Source organism: Gossypium hirsutum, chromosome D13, assembly GCF_007990345.1.
Source record: "Gossypium hirsutum isolate 1008001.06 chromosome D13, Gossypium_hirsutum_v2.1, whole genome shotgun sequence".
Taxonomy (NCBI): Eukaryota; Viridiplantae; Streptophyta; class Magnoliopsida; order Malvales; family Malvaceae; genus Gossypium; species Gossypium hirsutum.
The window spans coordinates 14,361,442-14,383,442 of NC_053449.1; the positions used below are offsets into that span (position 1 = coordinate 14,361,442).

The window sequence follows — 22,001 nt, forward strand, 5'->3', positions numbered from 1 at the left end:
TCTAGGGCCAAAGTGTAATTTTGGGAAATTTTAGGGTCAAATGTAATTCTAGAAAGTTCAAGGGTTAAAATGTAATTTCAAGAAAGTTTAGGGGTTGAAATGTAATTTCAAAAAAGTTAGGGGTCAAAATGTAATTTTTTTTAAAAACACGAAATTTGTCCCGGACAAAATTCAGTGATTACAGCTGCCCCTCTTTGCTCATCGCTGTGAAACAGGGATAGAGCAAAGACTTAAAACCACTGAATTTTGTTCGTCTGTCCAAAATTTTCTTTTTATTTGAACAATAGAAATCGAGAAAAACTCGGCATGCGATCCTCTTTTTTTTAACTGAAATTGAAAAATACCTCGGCGTGTGACTTGAGGCTCAACCCACCTCTCGTAATATGAGTTGATTTTTAAAAAATAGAAAATTTTTATTTAAAAAAAATACATCAGCATGTGACCCGGGGCTCAACTCACATCTCGCAATATGAGTTGATTTTTGAAAAACTGAAATTTAAAAGAAATACATCGGCATTTGTCCGAGGCTCAACTCACTTCTCGCAATATGAGTTGATATTTTGAAAAACAGAAATTGAAAAATACCTCAGGATGTGATCTGAGGCTCAACTCACCTCTCGCATTATGAGTTGATTTTTTTGAAAAACAGAAACTGAAAAATACCTCAGGATGTGACCCGAGGCTCAACTCACCTCTCGCAATATGAGTTGATTTTTGAAAAATAAAAATTTAAAAAAATATCTCGGCATGTGACCCGAGATGTGACCCAATGCTCAACTCACCTCTCGCAATATGAGTTGATTTTTGGAAAAATAGAAACTGAAAAATACCTCAAGATGTGATCTGAGGCTCAACTCACCTCTTGCAATATGAGTTGATTTTTAAAAAATAGAAATTTAAAAAATACCTCGGCATGTGACCCGAGGCTCAACTCACCTCTCACAATCTGAGTTGATTTCTTTGAAAAAAGAGAAATTGGAAAATACCTCGACGTGACTCGAGGCTCAACTTACCTCTCGCAATATGAGCTGATTTTTGAAAAACAGAAATTAAAAAATGATTCTTGAAAGAAATAGGGTTTCAAAAACATCGGGTGAAACTAAAAGCCTTCTTTTTGATTGATTCTGCGCAGCTTTCTCCCAAAATTCCTTGCTCTGCTGGGATACCTGTATATGTCATGTTTTATGTTATCATGATATACACGTGTTTATCCTAAATGCTTTTATGCCTACATGATCATGTCATGCACCCTGGGTTGTTTGTCACATGCCCCCTTTTCGTAAGGGACTGCATTCAATGCCTCAATCATTGACTTTTCTCTCTAGTTTTGTACTTCTCTCAAGTTTGTTGAGTGACCCACATTTTCGTATAATACCTTCTTGCCCCATTGTTGAACTTTGTTCTTGCTTCAGGGTCTTTGTATTTATCAAATTCTCATCCAGGTAATGCTCGACATTCCCTTTGTTTAGAGTATGTCATTTTACTATTTATCATTTAAACGAACCAAACATGAGATGCTGACAATGGTACAGTAGGCATGAAAGAAATACCTCACATTCATATTCTTTTAAAAAACAACAAACAAAGAAAATTAACAAAGAGTAATTCAAATAAAGAAAGCATCATAAAGAAAGGAAAGCAATTCAATGGCCACAAATACTCTAGATATCTAACGCATGAACTTCTCCACGTTTCTTCGTCAAGGATCTTTTCGAGCATGGCTTCCTGTGTAGAAGATTTTGATCTTCTGAGAATGCTTCAAATATTGTAATCTCGCCATTCGACTCCCCGTTCAAGTCGTCTTGCTCTTTAAGTCTGAATTTGCTTCATTAGGACGCCCTTTCGGGTTTTCATCCTAATTTTTTTGTTTATTGAGACGCCCTTTTCGAGTTTTCATCTTGATTTTTTTATTTTTTTTTGTTTCTTTTTTTTGTTGTTTCGTTTTTTGTTGTTTTTTTAGGCATAATATTTCTTCACAACATCTGAGTTCACTAAATTAGGTAATTCTTTCCCATCCATTTCAGTGAGAATCAGAGCCTCTCCCGAGAATGCCTTTTACAACATATGGCCCTTCCCAATTTGGTGACCATTTTCCTCGAAAGTCTTTTTGTATCGGAAGGATCTGTCTTAGTACGAGTTACCTTTCGTGAAATTCTCTTGGCCACACCTTTTTATCATGGGCTGTGATCATTCTCTTCTGGTACATCTGTCCGTGACAAATTGCCTTCAAGTGTTTTCTTTTAATAAGGTTTAGTTGATCATATCTAGCTCGAACCCATTCTGATTCTTCTAGTTTTGACTCCATCAAGACTCGCAGGGATGGGATCTCTACTTCGATAGGCAAAACGGCTTCCATCCTGTAGATCAGGGAGAAATGAGTTGCTCCCGTAGATGTCCGCACAGAGGTGCGGTATGCATACAAAGCGAATGGTAGCTTCTCGTGCCAATCTTTATATGTCTCAGTCATCTTCTCGATAATTCTCTTAATGTTTTTGTTGGCCGCTTCAACAACTCCGTTCATTTTCGGGCGGTAAGGTGAGGAATTTTGATGCTTTATCTGAAATTGCTCACACACTTCTTTCATCATTTTGTTGTTCAGATTCAAAGCATTATCTGAAATGATTCTTTCAGGCAGACCATATCGACATATAATCTCTTTTTTTAGGAACCTGCAGACTGCGATCTTCGTCACATTAGCAAACGAAGTGGCTTCTACCCATTTTGTAAAGTAATCAATAACCACAGAAATAAATCGATGTCCATTGAAAGCCTTCGGGGAAATTAGCCCTATAACATCCATGCCTCACATAGAAAAAGGCCACGGAGAAATCATGACATGAAGGGGTGAAGGCGCTGCATGAATCTTATCACCGTAAATTTGACACTTGTGACACTTTCGCCATAGCTAATGCAATCATTTTCCATCGTTAGCCAATAATAATCGAGTCTCATAATTTGCCTAGCCATAGTGAAACCATTGGCATGCGTTCTACAAATTTCTTCAAGTATCTTTCTAGCTTCAACAGCGTCCATGCATCTCAAGAGCATTTGATCCATTCCTCTTTTGTATAAGATATCCCCGTCAATGACAAACCCAACAGCCATTCTCCTGATTGTTCTCTTGTCATTCTCGATTGCTTGCTCAGGATACCTTTCATTCTTAATATACTCCAAGATGTCATGAAACCACGGTTGTCCATCTGACTCCTTCTCAATGCTAAAACAGTGTGCAAGGACCTCATATATGCTCATTTGGAGAGGCATTATTTCAGTTTCTCTGTTTGCTTTGAACATTGAATCCAATGTGGTCAGGGCGTTAGCCAACTGGTTTTCTTCTCGTGGAAAGTAGTTAAAATTCACTTCTTTGAATTCTTTGACCAATTTCGCCACGAGATTGCGATACTTGACTAATTTCGAATCTCTCATTTCCCAATCTCCGCGAATTTGATAAATCACTAATGCTAAGTCCCTATACACCTCTAAGATTTCTATTTTCCATTCAATAGCTGCACGAAGTCCCATGATGCAAGCTTCATATTCTGCTATGTTATTGGTACAGAAGAAATTCAATCTGGTAGTGAGCGGGTAATGGTCTCCTTCGTGTGACAATAAAACTGCTCCCATCCCGTGCCCCAACGTGTTTGATTCACCATCAAAACTCATCTTCCATGATTGATCTTTTGATGATTCACCTTCAGAAATGCACATCAAGTCTTCATCTAGGAAATCGAATCTCAACGACTCATATTCTTCCATTACTCGACTTGCCAAGAAGTCAACTATCGCTCTTCCCTTTATCGACTTTTGGCTCACATACACAATGTCATATTCAGACAATACGATTTGCCATCGTGCCATTCTCCCTGAGAGTACGGGTGATTCCATCAAGTACTTTAATGGATTTAGCTTTGAAATTAACCATGTTGTATGATAGAACATGTATTGTCTGAGCCTACGAACTACCCAGACCAATGCATAATAGAATTTTTCAACTGACGGGTACTTTGCATCATATTCTGTGAACTTTTTGCTGAGGTAGTAAATCGTTTTTCTCTTTTCCTTGACTCATCATGCTGCCCCAGTACGCAACCCATTGAGTTTTCGAACACGGTCAGATACAATATTAAAGGTTTTACAGGGATCGGCAGTACCAGCACCGGAAGATTAGACAGATACTGCTTTATCTTGTAGAAGGCCATTTGGCACTCTTTATTCCATTCTCCCAGATTATACCTTCGAAGGAGTCAAAAAATTGGATCACACTGGTTGGTAAGTTGAGCAATGAATCGAGCAATGTAATTCAACCTTCCTAAAAATCTTCTGACTTCTTTTTGCGTACGCGGAGGTAGCAGTTCTTGTATGGCCTTTATCTTATCTGTATCAACCTCAATACCCTCTCGCTGACAATAAAACCTATTAGTTTTCCCGATGTAGCCCCAAACATACATTTGGCTGGGTTAAGCTTCAACTGGAACTTTCTTAATCTTTTGAACAGCTTCTTGAGGTTCCCAACATGCTCTTCTTCTCCCCGGGATTTGGCAATCATATCATTGACATAAACTTCTATTTCTTTATGCATCATGTCATGGAACAACATCACCATGGCTTTCTAATACGTTGCCCCAGCATTCTTCAATCTGAATTGCATCACTTTGTAATAGAACATTCCCCACATTGTCACGAATGTGGTTTTCTCCATATCTTCGGAGGCCATCTTTATCTGATTGTAACCTGAGAAACCATCCATGAAAGAAAAATGAATGTTTTGTCGTGTTATCTACCAATGTATCACTGTATGGCAAAGGAAAATTATCTTTAGGGCTTGCTCGATTAAGATCACGATAATCAACGCACATTCGTACATTTCTGTCTTTCTTCGGTACCGGGACTATATTAGCTACCCATTCTGGATATTTAGAGACTTGTAGGAAGCCAGCATCAATTTGTTTTTTGACTTCTTCTTTTATCTTTAACAGTATTTCAGGTCTCATCCTTCTTAAGTTTTGCTGAACGGGTTTGCATTCTGGTTTCAACGGGAGCTTGTGGACCACCACATCCTCATCCAACCCTGGCATGTCCTAATAAGACCAGGCAAATACATCTTTGTACTCACGGAGCAAGACGATCAAATTCTGTTTGGTGTTTTCTGAAATGGAAGTCCCAATCTTTACTTCTTGTTTATTTTCTTCATTTTCCAAGTTCATTGTCTCAACGGATTCTTGATGGGGTAGAATCCGTTTCTCTTCTTGTTCTACCATTCTCAATAAGTTAGGAGACGGGACATAATCTTCAGTACTTTCATCGGCTTCGAATTCTCCTAAACAAATATCTTTCTCGAAATCGATTTCAGGACTTGTAACAGGATTGTTCATGCCATGAATATCTGAGCACCTGAAAGATGAACGAGAAAGAAAACTATAGAGGAACATCAAAGTATTGGAATCAATACACACAATGTTATGAAATGTTATGAAATACACAGAGAGAAAGGATATGAAGCGATGGGGTAATTATAAAACTGATGGAAATGAAAAGACCATGACAAAATGCATCTTCATTAATGTTCATTGAAACGATAAAGAGTAAACATAAGCTCTTACAAAAGGAATCCCATTACTTAGGAACACACAAAATAATGGAGAATTAACATTGGGCATTACTCTTGAGAGGACTTAGAAACTACAAGGAGGTCCACAGTAGTCTAATTGTTCAAAACATATCCTGGAGGACAAGGGCGTATCATCTCGATTGCATCACCCTCGTTGTCAACAACATTTATGCTGATGTTTTGTAATCCCTTTTCATTCAAAGCGCTTCGTGAATTGTCTTGCCCCTCGTCTTCATTTGTTACCGCATTCACATTCCCATCAGCATGGATAGGAAGAGGATTTCCAGCCACATTACTAACGCTATCAAATTGCAGAATGCCAGCATCGATGAGATCTTGAACCCTCCTTTTAAAGGCAAGGCAGTTTTCTGTAGAATGCCCCTGATTTCCAGCGTGATACATGCAATTAGCATTAGGATCATACCATTTTGGGTATGGGGGCTTCAAGGGTGTCGTATAATGTGGGGATATTAATTGCTTCTCTAATAGTTTCGAGTATAACTCTCCGTATGACACGAGAATTTGGGTGAACTGAGGTTTTTGAGAATTGGGTCTTGTTGGTCTTTGCTCATTTTTGGGTTGGTTTTGTATAGGCATGGTGTTTGGTGGGAACATGGTGAACGGTCTTTGGTTATTCATGGCGTAAACAGGGTAAGAAGGAGGTGCTTGACAGTAAGGACCTTCGAGAGGAAAGTAGAAGTTTGAAGGTGGACGATAACGAGGTCGTGGTTGGGCTGGGCATGGATTGGAGGTACAGTGGCTCTCGGTTCCAACCATATGGGTTTCTACCTCCTTTTTCTTTACGGGTGCTGCCCTATTTAAACTTTCAGGGCCTTCCATTCTCCCACTCTTGATGGCATTTTCTATAAACTCCCCGGATATTAAAATGTCTGCAAAGTCCTTCGTGGCGCTTCCTACCAACTTATCGTAAAATGACGCTTTCAGATTGTTGATGAAGAGGACTGTTATCTCCGTCTTAGTTAACGGGGGTTCCACCTGAGCCGAGATATCCCTCCATCTTTGTGCATATTGCCTAAAAGTCTCTGTCTGCTTCTTTTCCATCATTTGTAAAGTTAGTCGATCAGGCACCATATCCGATACATGCTTGTATTGCTCACAAAATACTGATGCTAAATCCTTCCATGATCGGATTCTCTCTCTACTGAGCCGATTATAGCATCGAAGAGTCGAGCCAACCAGACTATCTTGAAAGCAGTGTACTAACAATTTATCATCGTTCACATAACCAGTCATCTTTCGGCAAAACATGATAAGATGCGCCTTTGGACATCTTGTTCCATCATACATCTCAAAATCTAGCGCATTGAATTTTAGGGGTAGAACCAGATCTGGTACCAAACTGAGCTCTTTGGCACTTAAAACAGAGAAAACTTCAGCACCTTCTAATGCCTTGATCCTTTCTTCCAGGATTTTGTACTTATCCTGAGTATTATTGTCATCAATTTTCAGCCTTGCTATTTCTACAGGATCATCTAGGTCTGGAACAATTGGATCTGAGGGATTAGCCCCAGGGTTCGATACAAACATTACTTGCCCTAAGTGAGCAGGTTGTACAGGATGTTGCCCCAATACTATAGATTCCCCTTGGGGATATCCTCTTTGTATTATATGAGCATGAGGTGGAGTGAATCTTGGAGGATAGAGTGGATCCTTATTAGCTCTTGACTAGGGCTCTATGGTATTGGGGCTCTGCATAGATCCTTTTCTTTTTACCAAGGCTGACATCATCTCCATCATTTTGGCCATTTGATCCATTTGCTCGAGTAATTCTTCTCGAGATCTCACCATCATATCTCTCCCCTCTTATTGTGACTTGGCTAATTGCTCCTGTAACTCTCGTTGGATCCTTTCCATCCTTTCGATTCTTTCATTGAGTTCAGCATCCATAGCTCTAGTTCTTAGACGTGACCTGCTACCGGACTTTTGTCGCAACTGTGGATTATACTATTTTAGCCTCAGTGAATGGTAAGGGTGATATGTACATGCAATGAATGAATGAATGAATGAATGACCAATGGATGCTAGTCATGCGTAAATATGCAAAAAATGGTGTTGATTTTAAGATAGCCCCATATTTTGGCGTTTCATTTATCAAAAGAGTCCATTACAAAATATTTTGCCAATGAAGATGCCCCTAGTGCCTGAGTCTCATTGTTTCCAGATCCTAGTCAAATCTTCGGGGTTATTCTAATGAGCATTCGAAGTTATCTTCCCGGAAAGATTAGAGATATATCTTTCCTTTAAAATGTCCCTTTTGCTTTCTGGGTCCTTAAAGACCAGTTTCTGACTATGACATTTTTTCTCGGTTACTTGCGTAATTGACTCCTCCATCAGAAACCCGTTTTTGGCAACCAATCTCTAATCAACACATTCCTAATAAAATGCCTATGATGCATGATGAGAAATAAAATGAAGACAAATAAATTTAGTTAGCAATCATGACAAATATAAACAAAGAAAAACTATGGAAAATCTAACAAACCGACCTATATTTTTTTTACCCCATCATGCTTTACAAAATAAACTTACCCCACATGCTCATCAGATAATCTACCCTATCCAATTTATTAAACATACCCGATTCCCTTGCAAAAAATGTAAATATAAAATAAAAGGCAAGAGGCGTTTCTCCCATGTACTTATTTTGGTGACTATCCAACGGACAGAGGTTCGGCATGGCTCTAATTAGGTGGCTCGTACGGTTCACTATATGTGGTTTTGGTTCTAAAAAGGTAATCGAATTGTCCATACTGTCACCTACTAAGGTAAGTACAGAGCCTCGATTATCTCCCGTCATGGGCTCGCGAGCTCAATTCGAGGGATTACATTTACTTATGCCTATGCGGAGGGACAAGTTAACTCACGAAAGCATAAGTCATATGTAACCCGAAAGTATTTCACTAGCCTGTGCGGAGGAACGAGTTAACTCACGAAGGCGTAATGTTTACTTCCACTTAAACGGGCGGAGCCTGGGCGGAGAGCTCATGTTATGCAAGGATGCAAGTGCACGGTGTGTGGGAAGAAACTCACAAACCTTTTTTTTTACTAAAAAACAAATTAAAAAATCGTAAAACTTAGAGCTGAAAAAAAATAGAAAAATAAAACAAGTTAGAAAAATATTAATTTAAAACCGAATGTAGATGCATGACTTTTCAAAAATAAAATTCAGAGATCACGATTAAAAATTAATTTGAACAAAGAATTTTTAAAAATTTTGACAACACGCGTTTAACATCAGACTCGACTCTCAAAAAGTCCCCAGTGGAGTCGCCAGCTGTAGCGACCTAAAAAATTTGTGCACAGGCGCTAGTCGAAGTAATTATTGCAAATTTGAAAATAGAATCTCGATTTTATTTTGAAAAAGGAGTTGCCACCGATCTTTTTTCTAGGTGTGATCGAACACCTAATAAATTCTTTTTTTAAAAGAAAATTTTATTTTTAAACTTTTCTAAAAAAGAGATAATTTTAGTTCTACGTGAAAATCCAGAGAAAATTAGAGTTCGGGAGTCGGTTATGCGCGAGGAAGGTATTAGCACCCTCGCAACGCCCAAAATTGGTATCTTGTTAAGCGTACGTTGTCATAATTTTCAAAAATACAAGTTCAATTTAATATTTAATCGTGATCCAATTGAAACACGAGAATTTTTATTTTGAAAACACGAGAATTTTGAAACACAATAACCTTTTTTTTGAAATACAAATTTTTTTTAAAACACGAGAATTTTAGAAACACAAAAATTTTTTGAAATACGGAAATTTATGAAACACGGGCAATTTTTGAAAACACAAAAATTTTTGAAAGACGGTAATTTTTTGCAAACACGGAAATTTATGAAACACGGGAATTTTTTTTGAAAACATGAAAATTTTCGAAACACAATTTTCGAAAACACGAAAATTTGTGAAACATGAGAATTTTTGAAAACACGAAAATTGTTGAAAACACGAAAAAATTTTGAAACATCAGAGTTTTTGAAAACACGAAGATTTTTTAAACACAATTTTTTTATTTAAAAAAAAAGATGTATCGTATTTAACACGAACCAGTGATATTCACTCAACATAGCGATGAAATCATCGAATTAGTGTCAAATCGACTCAACTTAAAAGGGCGTATCGTGTTTAACGCAAACCGGTGATATTCACCCAACATAGCGATGAAATCAACGATTTAATGTTAAATTGATTCGTTGCTTTATTTATTAAAATTATTTAAAATAAAATAAAATTATATTAAATTAAAATTGAATTAAATTAAAAATATAAATACAAAAATATAAAAATGCATAAAAGTACCAATAATATTAAAATGGAATAGCATAAAAATACGAGCATTAAATTAAAAGTGAAATAAACGAAATTACCGAAAAGATCCAAAACAAGAGCTTGGTCGAACGGGTTACGCAAATTGAACCCCTTTTTTCCCTTCTTTTTTTCTTCTTTTTTTTCCTTTTTTTCTTTTTTCTTTTTGTTTTCTTTTTGTTTTCTTTTTGTTTTTTCTTCTTTTTTCCTCTCTTTTTTTTCTTCTCTGCTGGGCTGGCCTGTTGGGCCTGCGCACCTGCTGGCTGCTGCTGAGCTGCCTGAGCACTGGGCCTGGCAGTTGCTGGGGCGCTGGGTTTTGGGCTGCTTCTTTATTTTCTTTTGCTTTTTTTGGGCTGCTGGGCTATTGCGGGTCGGGTCAGTCGGTCGGTTCGGGTCGGATCCGGTTCGTGTCAACCCGGCTGTTAAATTTTTTTCTTTTTCTTTTTCTTTCCCCCTTTCTTCTTCATTCTTCTTTTTCTTTTTATTTCTTTCTTTCTTCTTCCCCTTTTTCTTCCTTCTCCATTCAGCCCTCCCCTTCCTCTGCTCTCGTCGACGGTGACCTGAAGCCCAGCGACGGCCAGGGGTGGCGTGGTCTCCCCTTTCCCCCTTTTTCTTTTTTTCTTCTTTCCTCTTTTTCTTTCTCTTTTTTTTTTCTTTTGCTTGCGATTTTTTTTTGCTTCTTTGCTTCTTGGTTTGTTTTGCTAGGTGTTGGGACGGCGGTGACGGTGATGTCGTGGTGGTGGGCACGATGGTGCGCGTTGGAGCTGCTGTTTTTTGTATTTTTTCGCTCAAAATTTTATTTTTTTCTTTTTTTTGCTTTGCTTTTTTTGTTTTTTTTCTCTCGTTTCTTTTCGCTGCTAATTTTGGGGTTGAAAACCCCTTATATATTGTTGAATTTTCTTCCTTTTTGCAGGTTGCAGGTGGCTAGGGAGGGCCTAGGTCGGCCGCCACCGTTGCAGGTGCGCAACTTGCGCTGGCGACCGCCAGAAGGACCAGATTGCAAATATAGTAAAAATTCTGGGGCCAAAGTGTAATTTTGCGAAATTTTAGAGTCAAAATATAATTCTAGAAAAGTTCAAGAGTTAAAATATAATTTCAAAAAAGTTTAGGGATTAAAATATAATTTCATAAAAGTTAGGAGTCAAAATACAATTTTTTTTAAAAAATACGAAATTTATCCCGGAAAAATTCAATGATTACATCCTTCTTATCTGTTCTGACATTATGTAAATTATTGTAGTTCACTTTTGAAAAAACTGTGATAAGTCATTGTACTAAAAAGAAAAAGCCGTTTCCTTCTTTATCTCTTCTGTGCTTATGTAAATTATTATACTTTGCCTTTCTTAAAATAAATAATAAATATTATCTTGACTTGGAAATTCTCAACTTTGCTTTTTTCCATGCCTTTGAGAAATTTGTCTTCTTGCTGACAATAATTGTTTTGAGCATTGCACAACTCTCTCTATTTTCCCAAAATCTGTCTACTTCCATAAAGATTTTCCCTTTCAAAAATGAAGGTGTGGATTGCTGTGTTGATTGTATCATGGGCTTATTGGATATCCATAGTTGAACCATCGTGTTGCATTGCTGTAACAGAAAATGAGCACAAGCTCAAGATTTACACAGTGAGATTCACCACTGAAAGAGCCACCAGGAACTCTTATCTGATGTTTATGAAGGATCTGTACAATGCATTGACAGAGCGTGCAGATAGAAGCGGAGACATACCGATATTGCCTCCCCGATCTGCACAGCCTACTGATCCTCGGCAATATGTTCTGGTAGAGCTCTCAAATGGTTACCAAACTGTCACATTAGCCTTGCATGTCAGTAATGTGTATATCTTGGGTTATCGTGCAAGTGCGGGCTCCTATTTCTTTAGCGATGTCCCAGACGATGTACGTAATGCTTTGTTCCCAGGCAGTACTGGCCTACCCTTTACAGGCAGATATGGGGCGCTTGAGGGTGCTGCGGGAGTAGATGACAGAAGGGAAATCCCTCTGGGAATGGATGAACTACGCCAACATATTGATAACCTGAATTACATCAACCCTAATAATAACCGTGCCCCTATTGCAAGAGCCCTCATAGTTTGCATCCAGATGGTTTCCGAAGCTGCGCGAATGAGAAACATCCAGCAACAAATACTTGCAGTTGCAGAGCCTCACGCGGATGGAACTTATGGAACGTTTAATCCAGATGGCATAATGATGGAGTACGAAACCAGCTGGGAGGACATTTCCTCCGCCATTCAATCTGCAACAGATGGAATCTTCGCAAGGGCAGTTCGTTTAGTATATGATGCTCAAGAATTGGTTTTAAGCACCCTGAGGCAAGTTATTTTCATCATTGCATTAATGCCAATGGAATGTAACCCAAGAGCTAATTTGCAGCTTTTGCGCATGCCAACCTCAACTTCTTCTTTGAGATCCAGTGGCTTGGTAGATAACAGTGACACTTGTGAAAGAGTGTTAGCACCAACCTCACATATTACTGGACAAAATGGTTTCTGCGTTGATGTATACCAGGGGAGCTACCACGATGGAAACAAAGTAATCTTATGGGAATGTGGACAGAACCAAGCCAATCAATTGTGGACATTGACATCAAATGATAACACAATTCGATCTGGCGGAAAATGCTTAACCACTTATGGATACAGCTTCAAAAATTATGTGATGATCTATGATTGTGAGACGGCTGTTCCTGATGCCACCAAATGGGAAATCCGCAGTGATGAAACCATAAGAAATCCCAGATCTGGGCTAGTTTTGACGGGAAGTAGAGATAGTTCAGGTATGATTAATTTGGTTGTGGATCATAAGTATGATGGTTCTAGGCAAACTTTCTATGCCAGCAACAATACAAAGCCAGCAGTGACCACCATTGTCGGTTACAAAGACATGTGCTTGCTAGCAAGTGGAAGTCGGGTGTGGCTGGAAGACTGCGTGAGCAACGATGCTGAACAACAATGGGCGATATATCCAGATGGGACCATCAGGCCTCAAAAGAATAGAAACGGGTGCCTCAAGTATGCAAATGATTATAGTGGGTTGGTCAACGTGGCTACGTGTGATGGATTTGTTGAGGAACGATGGGTATTTCGAAGCGATGGAACCATTTTGCATAAGATGACTGAGATGGTAATGGATGTGCTTGATCCTACTGCAACCCTTCTTGAGGTCTCGGCCAATCATTACAACAATCAACAATTTAGCCAGATTTGGTTTCAGGTGCAACCATGAAAACAAAAAAGAGCATATACTGGTCTCTTTCCATGTATTGAATGAATAAATGCTGGGATGATCATGTACCCAACACCGTTTGCTAATAGACACTTTTTATCTTCTTCAAATAACTAGTCTATTCTAATCTAACATATCATTTCAAGCAATTAGTACTATGTGGATGCATCCCGATTACAAGAACATTAAAGTTTGCTAATCCTGACCAGATAAACGGTCTAGTTTATTGCAACAAGATTTGTCAGTTACATCAACCTTGAGGGTGCCCAATCATTGTAACATCAAAGGTAGCAAGGCAATAAGCACACAATAAATAAAAATAAAAAAATCAATAGGAATGTTTTTCCTATGGCTATTTCGCTAATAGCCTTTATCATTAATGCCAATCTCAAGAAGGGTCCTCAATGCTTGTTTTTTGATTACTTTGCCATAAAACCCTCTTCCCAACTTCATTGCTCTCTCAAATTCCACCACACCACCACTCTTCTTCAGTCCTTCTACAACAACCTTCAACAGTCTCTCATCACTTCCCATGACTTCTACCACACTATCCACAACAGTCTCCATTGCTGGAATCCGCCTGCCCCACCGTTTCATTGACCTGTCTGAACCATATACCTCAGCATACGCAGCCCAAAATGAGGCCCTTAAGTAGCCCTTCCCTTTTCCCCTCACTGCCCATCTCTTCATACCTTCCTCCAACCTATAAACTGCACCACCTACATCTACCCCTTTCTCAAGGCCTATCTCAATCTCCCTCAACTCTTGCTTGGAACAAACAGCTTCCTCGAACTTGCATCGGCTACATCTGCAGTTAAATCCCCATGACAAAGACATTTCCACACGCTTTTCCAATGGAGAAAGTGCATCAAAATACATGAAAGTGATCTCTTCACCAGCCTTGACATCCCTAGAAGCATGAACAATAACATAGTCCCCTACATGCAAACGTCTTGCATTTGGATTGCATGAATGATTGATGAAGGAAACTAGTATCCATAACCCAACACCGTAAAAATCACTGTTTTTCCCCAGCACTTTAGCTGAAACTGCCTCTTCCACAAGAGAATTGACATCCAATATGCTTAATATCTTATCCATATCAAGCTTCTGATCATTTGAACATCCATTTTCTTCAATCTCAGGTCTGAAGATACTCATATCAGGAACTTCAAGCCCCGCTTCATTTTCACCTGTGGATAGCATATCAATCAGAAGCTGTGTTCTTTGGCATCTAGTGACAGCTTCCTTAACTTTATCTATAAAATTCTTCCACATAACAAGCTGTGCATTTTCAGCTGAATCTTGACCACCCAGTATACCCCTTTCAATTGCAATTGCCTTAGTGACTAAAACCAAAGTCCCAGCATCAATATTCTTTGTTGCAAACAAGCCACGCCCACTAATCTCAGACCTGTTAACCTTCACTGGACCGATATATTCAGCAAGTTCTAGAGGTTTTCCTCGGAACCCATTAAGGACCCAATCAGAAAGATCGAAACTTCCGGTCCTAGATTGAAACTCAAGCTTTTTACATTTCTCTAAATACCCATTAACAATATCGAGATTCCCATTACCCTGAGGATCAAAGAGGGCGGCTTTGAAGCAGTCCAAAGCATTGAAATATTTGTTCAAACAAAGCAAGATCTTACCTTTGCAAATCAATGTCTTGAAATGGGTAGCTTCAATTTGAAGTGCTTGGTCGCAGTCATTAAGAGCTTGGGTGAAATGTTGGAGCTTTGACTTTGCCTCAGCTCGGTTGGAGAAGGCAACACAGAGGGATTTGTGGAGCTTGGAGAGATGATCAGGGTCAGAATGTTGATGGGTGTTTGAAATTTGGGATTGGCAAAGGTCGATCAACTCTGAGTAAAGTTGAATGGAATCTCGCCATTCTTCTCTGAGGAGAAGCTCAGTGGCTTTTGATCTGAGCTGCTGCATTTGCTCTTCAGCGCCGGACATGGCTATATCCCCTTTTGATTGTTTGTGTGTATTGTTTTTTTTTTTTTGCTTCTGCTTGCTGGTTTTAAATTTTGAGGAGGGTAATGAATTATGTAACGGTCATATCATTTTGGGCTTTTTTTTTTCTTTATTCTCTTATCTAATTTTGAGCTTTTCTATAATGGATCTTCTTCTTTGACAACATCAACGGCTATATCAGTCTTGTTTATTTCAGTGAAATTTTTGGTCAACGGCTATATGAGTTAATTGACATGGGTTAGGAAACGTAATTAGGCTCAATTAATTTAAAATTTTCTAAATAAATCTTATTTAAATGATTTTGAGTAAAAAGTTATTAAATTAAATTTGGATTCAAATCATTCAAATTTTTAGTTAAATCTTTCAAGTCACCATACAAACTTGGAAGGTCAGTGTATAAAGTTGACACAGTATACAAGTCTTATGGTTTAATTGATTGGTTATTGAAAGTTCTTTTTATTATCTTAGTTTATGACAGTAAACTTGCATTAAAAAATGAAAAGTTAATGTGCAATAACAACATTCAAATCTTAATAGATTTGCATTATACGGGGACTTATTTACATTATAACAAAATTTTCTTCAATTTGGGAGTCAACAGAACTAGTAATAACATGAGCCTCAGCCTCAAAAATTCCTCAAAACGCAATAGTTTGTATCCCTCAGTTCCAATCTTGAGAGTTCAACCATGAAAGCCTGGTAGCTGTAGTACCATCGACAGTATCATCAACATAGAGATATGTCCAATCTTGAGCAGAATCCCAAGTTACATCCAGCTTTACTTGCATAAATCTTGTCAGAACTCGGAAGTAAGGTGATTCTAGAGAAGGACCAGCTTTAACAGAATCATACTGGCTAATTAAGCGAAAAGGTGTCAACCATTGGTGGCAAATATGAAACAACGATCCTATGGAAATTTTCATGCTCACCTGTCAGGCCAACAGCAAAGTTAGACGGCCCAATTTTAGAATATATCAAGTTTAACAAGATACAAATCCAAAAAGCATCTCATAAGTATTGAATACATTTCCGAAAGGGGATTGCACCCTTCAATTTCTAAGATTATCCTTACCGGTGCTACCTGTTAAATGCTTTATAATTGACGGCCGATTACTATATCAGCTGATTATTACTTCTTCAAAAAGTACATTCCATCTCGGAGCTCTAATTTTTCTTCAGAAACTAGACCTGATAAGAAGCTTTGAAGCTGTTGGAGTGATTTATCATATGGAGGGTCGGCTACACAAAACATCTGAAAGCAACATGTTGTCTTACGTTAGCAGTTATGTGACTTGTATTCAATATAAAGTGTGGGGCATCTCAAAACATCCTACCTTTAGAGTATTATGAATTCGATCTAATGCCATGCTGCCAAAATTTGTAAGCATACCCAAGATGAATTTCTACAATGACCTAAATTCTGGTTAGAGAGCATCAGCAAGGAAAATGGCATATGGAAAACTATTCACATGCATCACATACCTCATATACAGTCATTTCTTTACGTAGTTGATCCTCAACAGAAGCCACAGATCTCTCTGCCTCCTCGTCACCAGCTAGAAGCTCCTCGCAGTTTCCAGTATTACCACTGTTTTTGCCAGCTTCAATCATGCCATCCACTAGGGTAAATACATGGTCACTAGGATCTGTTCCTAGTGATTCAGTAAGAACACCCTGGATACAAGATTTAGTGAGGATAATAACTTTGTTAATGGACTTCATTTTCCAATCATTCCCGTATTGATTACCAAACAATGCCAAATTTCTACCTACTAGAAACTTTTAGCTCCTACTTGCGAGGGAAAATACCAAGAAATTTGTATCAACAACAAATCAAAACAATGCAGAATATGTACTTCGAACTTGAGAACTAATAACTAAAACGCTAGTAACTGAGAAGGAAGATTTCATCAACTTCCCAATAACGTTCCAAACCACAACTACAGAGGTAAATTTACCGTATTACTTATATCTTGAAAGGCAAATACATTTTTGCATTACAATAGAATAACACATTGAAGATCAAGGGGCTGCCTCAAGCTATTACGTGGCAAAAGGAAATTTCATTATTTTGAACCGGGACTATTTTTTTTATATGGAAGAACATGAATTAGTTAAACATACCTTACTTATCCAAAAGCTTATCCTCCTGTTGAGCACATCAACAGGGATCCCAGTAGCAGCAGCAAGATTCTTAGAGGTCCAACTGAAAGTGGAAAACAAACATACCATTTTCACATGAACAATAAGATGCAAAGTGTTTGTGATTGTTGAAAGTACCTCGTTTGGTCTTGAAATTGCATTATAATTGCTGCATGCACAGGAGCAACTGTAAATTGCATTGCCTTATCCTCGAATTGCAACTCCAACTACAATAGTTTCATTAATTAAAAGCATAAATGTTAGTTATGTCATATTGGTAATGCAATAAGAATAATTGATACTAAAAAGGGCATTCATTGGCATTCACAAATTACACTTTGAAAGACCTAACCTTGACTGTTCCAAGATTTTTCTTCCAAATTAGCTTTCGAGGAGTCTTGATTTGATGAAACCTTCTTGCATAATCAGAGAGCAGCTGATCAACAGATTCAGGAATGATAAGTGCCTCATCCTGAAAATTTCCAGAACATTTATGAAAAAGTGACCACGATAATGAGAAACACTAGATTACTTCAAAAAAAGAGAAAGGATTTTGATCAGTAACATAAGCACGGGCAACAAGGAAACTACAAGTTTGTTCGACATCAACATATTCTATATCTGCTGTGCCTTCTTAGGACAAACACTGTCCTGAACAAGTTTCTCTTGCATATTTTATACAAAATCATTTATTTCCCCTTTCAGGTAGATTGTCAATTTATGAACTCTTCATAGACGTGGTCCATATGAAAATCAAAAGTGAATTGAAAAAGAAAAGAGAGAAAAATATGAAACTAAAGGTGGCATGATAAATTACATGTTAAGAAAATATATTGAAGTTATTCAACTCTCTCAATTTCTTTTGGTATAATTGATTCCCTCAGCTCTGTTTGATTGGTGGCTCTTCTTTACACATTTTGCTTTTCTCGATAGAAAGTGAAAATAAAATAAATTTGAATTGAATTTGAATATATGGGACCAATAGAAAAAAGTAAAAGCATCAATCAAATGGATCCCTAACTATCATGTATTAGCCCTTCCTTTGATCAAATAATTTCTTTGCCAAAAAGGCACTTTGGCTTTGGTAAATAATAAACTAAAAGCTGAAAGGAGAAAGAGGAATGGGAAAAAAGAATATCTAAAATGCTATTTTGAGATGTTTTGAACCTCTTCCTATCATTAACAACAACGGAAAAAGGTAAATTTTAATAATTTAACATAGAAAAGAAACAGTATCAGTGAAACGCATGCCTGGATTGGAGGCCAGAAATTTGAAGATATGATTGTAGCATCAAGATTATCCAAAGAAATCCCAGTCTCTGCTGCCACTGGATCTTGGAGTTCCAACAAATGTTAAACAGATTAGGTTAGAAGAAGGTAGAATTAGATCCAGCTATCCATATATAAAAGTTATACAAAACCAGGGAATACCTATTTGAGATGTTTTACTAATGGTTGCTTTAATGTTGGTATTTGTCCTCTTGGAATCAATCAAATCATTAAGCATGATTTCACACTTCTGCATGCTACTCTCTCCAAAATGTATCTGGGAAAAACAAGAATATACAAACAAGCAAGTTTCAGAAGAGATACTTAAGGGAGGAAAAAAGAACAGAATGAGTCTAATAACAAAATAGAGGCAACATACCTTGAGGAGTTCTAAAGTCCGTATCTCTAAGTCAATGTCATAATCTGACTTGTTCAGAAGTTTTTCAGCAAGCATAACACGATATTCATTAACAAGTTGGTCCTTTGAACCAATTATGCCGACAATCATTCCAAGTATGTCAACCTTCCTTCTATTTCGGCTACCTTTTAAAGGGTCAGCCTCAACAGGGTCGGGCTCCCAGCTGAGCAAGAAATAACTCACAGAGATGCAGGTCATTATGACAATTTTGATTGTGTAGTTTATATACATGTAAACTACCATTGTCAATAACAGCTATAGCAGTATACATACCGTTGTGCATCAATCCAAGCCTGTTTGTCATCCGTATTAAAATCATCATCAATTGCAACATTTTCTTGATTTTCTTCATCTCTATTTAATTCCTCAAGAAGGCTATCCCCACTGTTTCCAGATCCATTTGGATTACCACTACTGCCATCTGTAAGCATGGTCACAATGCACTTTATGGTGTCTTTTCTTCCCCTCAAGTAGTCCCTTATTGGTTCACCAACAGCTTCAAGAAAAACACCAGCTGGATCTATGGTCCTGAGTGCTTTGATTGTTGAAACATATTGATGCAATATGTCATTGGTTGAGGCACCCGCAGTAAGTAAGCGGAATCTTAGTGCAGAAATAAAGGATTCAACCAGCTTAGAATGCTGTCCAGTATATTCAAGACACTGTTTTAAGTCTTCAATTGCAGGAGAACTGTAGTAGTCAGAAAGAATTTAAACGATGAGGAATTTCCATGAATAGTTTCTATCGCACCACCAACTTCCATTCAAGCAATGAACACATGCACACACAAACAAAAATAAAAAAGCAGTACTACAGAATATAATTAAGTCCCATCCGTCTTCTTTTGCCCAAACTCAGAGAGAGGAGAAAGACCGAGAGATGATAACTTTCTTGGAAAGAGAATTCTTCAAACTCACAGAGGTTCACCTAAAAAGAAGAGAGAGAGAGAGAGAGAGAGAGAGCTGCAGGAATAATGAAATTTTTGAATGGGAAAAGAGTTACCTCTCAGGGTAGTCCACAATAATCTCAAATAGTTTGGCTATCCTTAAATCTTGCAATGTTTCATAAGCAAAATACTCTAGCCGCAATTTCCATCGAATGAGTCCTTCTGACGGAGTATTTGTTCCAGAATAGCATGAAGATGGTTGTGAAGCCAGAGGTGATTTGATACCTGATGAATGTTGGTCAAAACTAATAGAATCACCAAGATAAGCAAGCAATGCGTTCAAGAATTGCAGAGGAACGACCTGTACAATATTCTCCAAATGTAAGGAACAAGCACTCAAGTAACTTAACCATAGGGAAAAAAAACAGCAAGTTAATAAAACCTGAAATAACATGAAACCTGGAAAGAGATACTTTTATTTTACCAAAATTAACGGCAAGATTAGCAAGACATCCATGAATTGATTTCTTAAAGTTGCTTTCAATGAAAAGGAAAAATGTGAAGGATTTACAAACACCAAAACCAACCTGTATCCAACCCTTAATGGAAGCCAAAACAGAACTCCGGTAATCATCACCAGCCAGATTATGTACTTTAGCCTGTATGCAAACAAGGAAAGAATGTTGCTAAAATAAGGTAAATTTATTAAGCCTAAAACATGATAAGCAATGTAAGCCAGAGGTAATATTTTCTAAAGGAGAATCATTAAAGGAAACAAAAAGCACAAAGTCCAATACAAAATTGAATAGAAAAAGATCAGATAACTATGTTGAGTTCAATTACATAAGGTGTGCATACATATTTTATGATAAATAACAAGCCCACCTTCAGAAGCATGAAAATAGCAGAAGCATAGGCATCTTCAGTCATTGATGTGAAACCAAGATTTCTAAGATCACGAACAACCTTCCCAATGTTCCTCACCAACTTACTGTTCTCTGAAAACTTGTCTTGGGAATAGCACTCATCAATTTCCATTTCACCAGTTCTATACTTGTTCTTTTCATCAAAATCCATCTCATCTCTATCTCGATGCTCATTTTCCTCATTTAATTCTCCATCCATTATGGTACTTAACTCCTCAAGCCTTCCCTTAAAATAAAAGTGAAGCACCTCTAACAACATCAATGAAATTATCAGCTAATAATCAAATAATAAAACCCCAGTAATGCACAACGAAAGAACTGACCTTTTTTTCAATAAAAAGCTAGTAATTTCATACCGGGAAAATGTCGAGGTAGGTTGGCCATAAGTATGGAGGAAACAATTAATTGATACTTTGAGAAAAGATAGACTTTTCCCACATCAAAGTCGGGCTTTCCATCAGTCAAATTATCCATATAGGACTGTAGTGCATGAACTAACATTAACAAGCATTTCTCTTGATTTTCTTTTTCTAAACAAATCTCCTCCAAAGCATTACAAAGCACTCTTTGAATCTCATCCTCATCAATCTTCTCTAAATCTTCTTCAATTTTGCTATAATCCTCAAAATAGCGCCAAAATCTCGACGCCCCATTTTTCTCAAACGCTTCCTATAATTTAGAAAAAAAAATGAAATCAAGAAAATTTAATTTCGAAAGAGACTGCAATGGCTTAACCGATTATTACCTCTAGTAATCTAAGGAAGTAGTCCCGAGAGAGAATATGGAGGCCGTGTTTGCAGAGAGTGTGAACATGAGAAACGAAGTCATGTTCGAGGGAGAGATCGCCGGAGATTTTGAGGAGAGAATTAGCGGCGGTGCAGAAACCGTCGTAGCTTTGGAGGATTTCTTGGACGGAGTCGTTGTCGAGACTGATCAAAATCCCTAGATTGCACACTGGAGAAGAAGTTAATGACTCCATTGACAAGAAAATAACACAAATCCTCTCCTTGCTTTGAAAAACCCTAACTTAGGTCTCACTACTTCAGCTTAGAATTGAACTGTGGAATTTTTTAGTTCCATTTTTTCGATTTCTTCTTTACCGCCACTGCCATGAATCCCTTTTGCTCAATTTCCACCTAAACGACGCATGACATGTGTCGTTTCACTTATTTCAAAAGCCATTTTTTGGTCTATTTTAAATTTTAGT

At 37.8% G+C, this 22,001-nt stretch overlaps 3 protein-coding genes across 4 annotated transcripts; 1 reads left to right on the plus strand and 2 right to left on the minus strand.

The window, feature by feature from the left end:
- Window positions 1-11,096: 11,096 nt before the first annotated feature.
- Window positions 11,097-13,286, plus strand: LOC107920125 (abrin-b). Its single transcript, XM_016849659.2, has one exon. It carries the CDS (start codon window positions 11,443-11,445, stop codon window positions 13,174-13,176), a length of 1,734 nt encoding a protein of 577 aa, XP_016705148.2. The 5' UTR covers window positions 11,097-11,442; the 3' UTR covers window positions 13,177-13,286.
- An 81-nt stretch (window positions 13,287-13,367) lies between these two features.
- On the minus strand, window positions 13,368-15,254 carry LOC107920126 (methyltransferase FGSG_00040). Its single transcript, XM_016849660.2, has one exon. It carries the CDS (start codon window positions 15,133-15,135, stop codon window positions 13,537-13,539), a length of 1,599 nt encoding a protein of 532 aa, XP_016705149.1. The 5' UTR covers window positions 15,136-15,254; the 3' UTR covers window positions 13,368-13,536.
- Window positions 15,255-15,617: 363 nt separating this feature from the next.
- LOC107920483 (anaphase-promoting complex subunit 2) lies at window positions 15,618-21,934 on the minus strand. 2 transcript variants are annotated; one of them, XR_005922757.1, is made up of 16 exons: window positions 21,540-21,934; window positions 21,151-21,463; window positions 20,754-21,043; window positions 20,456-20,527; window positions 19,985-20,229; window positions 19,256-19,672; window positions 18,944-19,145; window positions 18,727-18,841; window positions 18,547-18,629; window positions 17,648-17,767; window positions 17,434-17,522; window positions 17,278-17,359; window positions 16,636-16,827; window positions 16,488-16,556; window positions 16,226-16,405; window positions 15,618-16,082 (listed from the first exon to the last, which is right to left on the minus strand). XR_005922757.1 is itself a non-coding variant. In XM_041108771.1 (16 exons), the coding sequence occupies exons 1-15, from the start codon at window positions 21,771-21,773 to the stop codon at window positions 16,283-16,285; spliced, it is 2,646 nt and encodes an 881-aa protein (XP_040964705.1). In that variant the 5' UTR covers window positions 21,774-21,934; the 3' UTR covers window positions 15,618-16,082; window positions 16,235-16,282. The 2 variants fall into 2 exon arrangements, 1 of the variants encoding a protein (XP_040964705.1); XM_041108771.1 differs by having other exon boundaries at window positions 16,235-16,405.
- Window positions 21,935-22,001: the final 67 nt, after the last annotated feature.